The sequence below is a fragment of the Diorhabda sublineata genome, chromosome Y, assembly GCF_026230105.1.
Source record: "Diorhabda sublineata isolate icDioSubl1.1 chromosome Y, icDioSubl1.1, whole genome shotgun sequence".
In the NCBI taxonomy this organism is placed as follows: domain Eukaryota; kingdom Metazoa; phylum Arthropoda; class Insecta; order Coleoptera; family Chrysomelidae; genus Diorhabda; species Diorhabda sublineata.
Window position 1 is genome coordinate 670,706 of NC_079486.1, and position 6,505 is coordinate 677,210.

General features: G+C 33.9%; 1 protein-coding gene across 1 annotated transcript; it reads left to right on the forward strand.

The window, feature by feature from the left end:
• Positions 1-556: 556 nt before the first annotated feature.
• LOC130451977 (uncharacterized) lies at positions 557-1,633 on the forward strand. Its single transcript, XM_056791333.1, has one exon. The coding sequence runs from the start codon at positions 557-559 to the stop codon at positions 1,631-1,633; it is 1,077 nt and encodes a 358-aa protein (XP_056647311.1).
• The last annotated feature ends 4,872 nt before the right edge of the window (positions 1,634-6,505 follow it).

Here is a 6,505-nt window from a genome sequence, read left to right on the forward strand (position 1 = left end):
TAAAACCCAATCACAATACGTTGAAATGTGAAATTTCCAGTAAATACAAAATTTCATTCAAAGAAGATAATAGTCTTGTGAGAATTTTGGGTTTTTCACCGAAAATATTCGACGCAAACAAAATACACTCGTCAGATCTCCCCGTCAAAATCATTAAAGTATCTAGTATTCGCTTCGATTGTAACATTACCACTGGAGCCTTCGATGCAAACAGACCTGCTCATACTATATACGAATTCGTCATACAAGTGGATCCAGGATATTCCACAGACGAAATTCCTCATAATTTGCTCTATTTACCTGTTATACCACAATGTGAAATAACCAATACCACCGTCATCGCTTTAGACCAAGACGGTCAGCCTGTAAACTTTCGTGGAGAACTAAGTACGTTGGTGTTGGAGCTTAGAGGGCGCGAAGCAAATGGGACTAATAATAAATCATAAAAGATAGTCTACAGAGCATTCAACTTCATTAGATAAGCTACCATCAAAGCTGAAGCAACTCACGTTCGCAAACAAATTGGTTCTGCAATCGTTGGGTTTTAAATTGAAAAATGACAACAATGTATGGAAAACGTCAACGCCAAAACGACAACATGCCTCCAATGTTTGATATCTACCGTAAGCCGATGTTTGACGATTCAATTCGAAAGGCTGAATACAGAACCTATGCTCCATTTATAAAGTCATTCAATTGCAGTGACATTGTGGAGTTTAGCATTAATCAGGTTGATTCGTTCTTTGCAAGGAGCGAAACTTTGTTGTGCATTAAAGGTTCGCTTGAAATACACGGAGCTGGTGACGTAAAATTAGCAAATAATGTTGGAGCCTTTCTATTCGATTCATGTACGTACAGTGAAAGTGCCAGGGAAATGGAAACAGTTCGGGATCCTGGAATAGTGAGTGCCGTACGTGCTATGACTTGTTATAACCAAGAAGATTCCAATCATATTGCTATAGCCGGCTGGAATTACCCGAAAGATCCTATTCTGAATGTTAGCGACAAGTCCTTCAACCTTCAAATACCTCTCAAACATATTTTCAGCATTTTCAACGATTATTCAATGATTACATGTGGGCGTCAAACAATACGACTAGTTCGGGCACGAAATGATAATGATTGCTTATATATTACTGAAAAGAATGTCTCTGGAACGCTCTCCACTACAACAGCTAAAATAAACATTACAAGCGTTGAGCTAAAAGTTAAACATATCTTTCCTAATGACGACATAAAATTAAATCTCATGAAATCCATTCAAAAAGATCAACCTATAGTTATTCCATTTAGGAAGTGGGAGCTACACGAATTACCCTCAATTACTAAAGGAGCAAGACATGAAGTTTGGGCTGTCAAGACATCCACTTCAGTTGAAAGACCTCGTTTTGTTATTGTTTTCTTTCAAACCGACAAACGTAACTTGAGTACAGCTGACCCGACTTTATTTGACAATGCCGACGTACAAAGTATAAGACTGTCACTTGATGGTGATTATTGGCCTATTTTAACTATACTGAATTCTATCCCAACTACGCAAACTCCACACAGAAGCGCCCCCTGCTGGATTATTCTTCTTGCAGGAAACGAGCATTGTTTGTTATCGATTGTTCAAAACAGGAGGAAAGCATGAAGGCATCCACAGTCGATGTGAAACTTGACATTGAAGCAAACATAGGTTTTCCCGAAAATACCAAAGTCTATTGCATAATAATTCACGATTGTGTAATGGAATACTTCCCCCTCACCGAAATTGTTAAAAGCTTGAACTAGATGTTGTGAGTTAGTGTTCGAGCAGACGTCAACATGAGAGTAGCTTTTGTAGACATTCAAGGTTTTGTCGTAGACGGTCTTTTCGTTGCCAAAGAGCTCACCATAGAAATTGGCTTCAAAAGTTCACATTACATATTTTTACCACCGCAACCGTTTTCTACATTAAGTAACGAGGACAAAAAGACCACATAATTCTTGGAAAGAAATGTGCACGGCATTCGATACTCTTCAGGAGATGTAGAATATTCTAAAGGAAATGAAATATTAGAAAGCAAGTTATTGTATGCCGCAGACTACATTTACGTTCGAGGACAACAAAAAGTCGACTTTCTGCAAAAGAAATGTCACATTTTCGGTATTTTTCCACTTATTATTGACGTTTGCAAATTTGATGGTACACCCTGTGAAACTGGAAACTTTGCTCAAGATCCAAACCCCTGTCACGCATCTGGACAATTTTCATGTACTGAAAGAAATGTACAACGTCTCCGTCACTGGTTTTTAAATACTGTATTACCATTATAAATAAAGTTTTTTTTTAAACATGGGTTTTATTGAAACACTCTGTATATTCATCAACTTTTATATTACATGAAGATTGGAATTTTCGTTTTACAATTTTCAAAATAATTTTTAAAATTAAAACAAATACAGCCACTAATATTACACATGACATAGCAAAAACAGAATTAATTTCATTTTTTATATCCCCTTCTGTTCTGTTGAACATGGTGTAGGTTGAATACGTCTTAACGGATAAGTAGTTTGCGGCAGTCTACGGGTCAACTGATGGACCTCTTCAGGCCACCCCCAGTGAAGACTGCTCCACGTCACTTTCTTATCAAATAAACTAAGATTCTGCATTTGTTTCATAACTTCACTTTTATCTCCATAGAAAGCAATATCTTTCTTTAATTCACCAATGCTATTAATAAACTCTTCAATTCGACGTCTGTACTCTTCTGAAGACATATTACGAAAGAGGACATTCTCATACGTAGACACGTTTGATGATCGTTTGACGCAACACTTGACGTTTGACTTAACGACGTGACGTTTGACGTAACGATGTGACGTTTGACGCAACGACAAGAGAGATACATTTCATCAATATTGTTTTTACTGCTATTACATAAAGATATATTGGAAACTAACAAAAACACACAAGAATTTAAAAAATAATTTTATTATAAGAAAACGACAATATTCTACATTTATGAGAGAGAGATACATTTCATGAATATTGTTTTTACTGCTATTACATAAAGATATATTGGAAACTAACAAAAACACACAAGAATTTTAAAAATAATTTTATTATAAGAAAACGACAATATTCTACATTTATGAGAGAGAGATACATTCCATGAATATTGTTTTTACTGCTTTTTTTCTTAAATAAAAGCTCACATTATCGCTGAAACTCTTTATTACTCTCTTGACTGTCATAGTATAACACTTATACATGAAGGATGACATCACAATGACCAGTGGAAAGAAAAAAAAAATAAAAATACATTTCTAATAAAGCCCTGTTGGGCACAGACTTATGTCTAACACTAACAACGCTCATATAAATCACCTAAAACGCATACTAAAAAACTATAATAAAACAGATATTTTTTGATGTGGCATTATGAACCGCCACCGTTCATAATACCGCAAAAACACAGGAATAATTTTATAATAAGAAAACGACAATATTCTACATTTATGAGAGAGAGAGAGAGAGATACATTCCATGAATATTGTTTTTACTGCATAGCGGCCTCAAAAGTATCAATGTCACTATCTATATCAGAATCATCAAAACGATTATTTCTAGGCATCTCATGTAAATTATTAATACAGGACTCATGTGATTTTATCATGAATAAGACTTTGTTAAAACAACTCTGACACCAATAGGACATTTCTTGATATACACATTCAACAATTTCGTCACCATCAAATACTTCATGACAGTGATCATAATTAACAAAAATGTTCTTTTTTAAATATTTATGGACCGTTCTAAATACAAAATAACATGATTTACAAACATTTATACGATATTGTGGAAGCCAATATCCACTAGACCATAAGCAGTAAGTAGATTCTTCAAACATATCTCCCCAATTTGTTTTACTTAATATAGTGTTTCTTAAATATAACGGTATTTCTTTATTATAGTCAATATATTCTATTCCAATGGATGAAGAATTTGGATTACTCTCAGCCTCTTTTATCATCGCATTCCATTTGTAAACAGGAAATTTTTTCACAATTTTTTCGGTCAATTTCCGAGGAAGAGAGGATTACTCTGCGAAATCGGCTGCTGACTTTATCGTTTCAGAAATTTTTATGATGCATAATCCCATTAATGTTGAGGAGTTCATTATCTACAAGAGAGTAAGTCTGGAATACTATAATGACCCCACGGCAGCGTATCATAACTATTGGTAATCAAATATCTTTTATCGTCATGAGGACTTAGCGCAATTTTTGTCTGTTCTATGCTATATACGTTATGAGCATATGACCTAATACAGCGTTGAGTAATATTTTTTTCTTTGAAATCATTTAAACAGTTTACATAATCTTCAAAATTTATTTTGTTTTTTACTACATTATATCGAACTCCTTTTGCCTTTTTTACTATTGCACCTGATTGAACTTTAAAAGAATACATTTTAGACCTCAAGCCTGCAAAATGAGTCATAATTTGGCCTTTGTTTTCATCTTTCATAACTCCCAGAACTTTTTTATTTACCTGTGGAATATTATAGTTATTATTGATGGGGTAATCTGAAGTATCGAATTTTGTTAAATCAGCTTTTAGCACCTCCTCATATGCATCATCACAGATGAGCTCATACACAAAACTGTCTGTGTCCATGTACATTAATTTACATCTATCAATACCCAATTTCGGAATCATGTAATCATAATGGAATTGATACATACACAGCTTCGACAAATCCAAAACTGTCATACCAACATAAAGAGGCTTATTGAAAACCAATTCTGATTTAGTGAGTTCTACTGCAATTAGGTTTTCATTAAAAACTGTTCGACTATGAAACCTAACACTAGATATCAAATTTTTGGCGCCGTATCGACCATTCCAGGTTTTAACAAGTTTTACAATTCGGTGCTTCCGTATATTTTCCATCGTCTTTCCAAACACAGCGTTATTTGCCAATTTATATAAATTTTTCTCAAAGTCATTGGTAGCTGCAGCCCTCAAACGAGTATTTAGTTCGATATAGGGCCGCAGCCATGCAGATTGATTGAATTTCAGAATTTTATGTATCTTTTTAATTTTCAAACCGTTGGCTAACATTTGTTTTAAATTACGATAGTGAACTGTGTATTCTTTTTTACAATAAAGCGTTGTCATTAATTTGGAATAATTTGAGCCTACAGGCTTGCGGTGTTCGGGAGCAAATGGAAAATCTCTGTGAAGATCATGTAATTCATGTGGATACTCCAAGTCTACTTGTAATATATATCCTACGGAAGAATTATCTGCCACAGACATAACATCAAAATTTTCATTATCTAACCATTCAAATCCTCCGTATGGTAATGGTTCACACATAGCCCACCCGTATAAATTATTGACGTCCAGGTAGAGTAAGTACTTTGAGGGTTTTGTAGAATCATATTCATGCATGTACTTATTGTTAGCATTCGATAATCTACTGCTACAAACCGAAATTCTTCCTCGAATTGCTTTCTCGATAAACATGATCATGTCTACGTCATGCAATAACTCTAATTTACATCCTACATATTTCAACATACAGTCCCAAGTATATCCAGGCATTGTATAGTACCATGCAGGGTCTAAACCATAAGTAATTGAACATTTTCTTCGAAATTGTTCGAAAACATCTGATAAAAGTAAAACATCGGTCTTTAATTACAGATCAGAATACTGACCCAAATTTTCAATATCAAATGATTTCCACACTGCATCAGCATGAGAATACTTCTCAATACTGATGTTTTTATCCTCCAATTTATTATAAAATGCCTCTATTGGTGGTAGTTCACAAGTATTTAATTTTTCCCAACTATCTATAAAATCGTAACAGAAAACCCCTTTTTTGGCTATTAATTTAAATTGTTCGACACTTAAATTACTAAATTCTCTTTTGGAAATTTTTAAATCATTATCATTCAATGTAGCAGCCAATTCTTCCAAGGAAGCACCCAAAAAAAATTTTATATTTGTATCTGAATTGTTAAGTGTAAATGAAATGTATTTTTCTTTATTTATGGGGAGTAAACTGATGTTTCCTCTTTTACTTAATTCCGAAATGATGAAATGGCTATCGTAGTTACTTAAGTTATGGAAAACTGTAAGTACAACAAACAGTTTTTTGAAATTTAAATTGCATGCTTGATGTGCAAAATTTCTAAACTTCCCCGTAAAATGATCGTGATCTCTAACAATGATATCTGTAGAGGAAAAACCCTTTTCACATATGTGACACATTGTTGCCACACGTAAATCTGGTTTTTCTTCCACAGCTAAATTCGATAATTCATTTCCAAACCAATCCATGCAATCTCTACCTCTGTAGCTCTTGAAAAAAGTCTTCGTTGTAGCTACATTTTACATAGTAACCAGCACTATATGCTATATGTTTTTAATATTTATTTGTCTTATTATGAAGCTGTGTTTTATCTGTAAATTGTTCTAGCATGCACTCAAAATCGGCATAAACTACAAAAGGCGTAG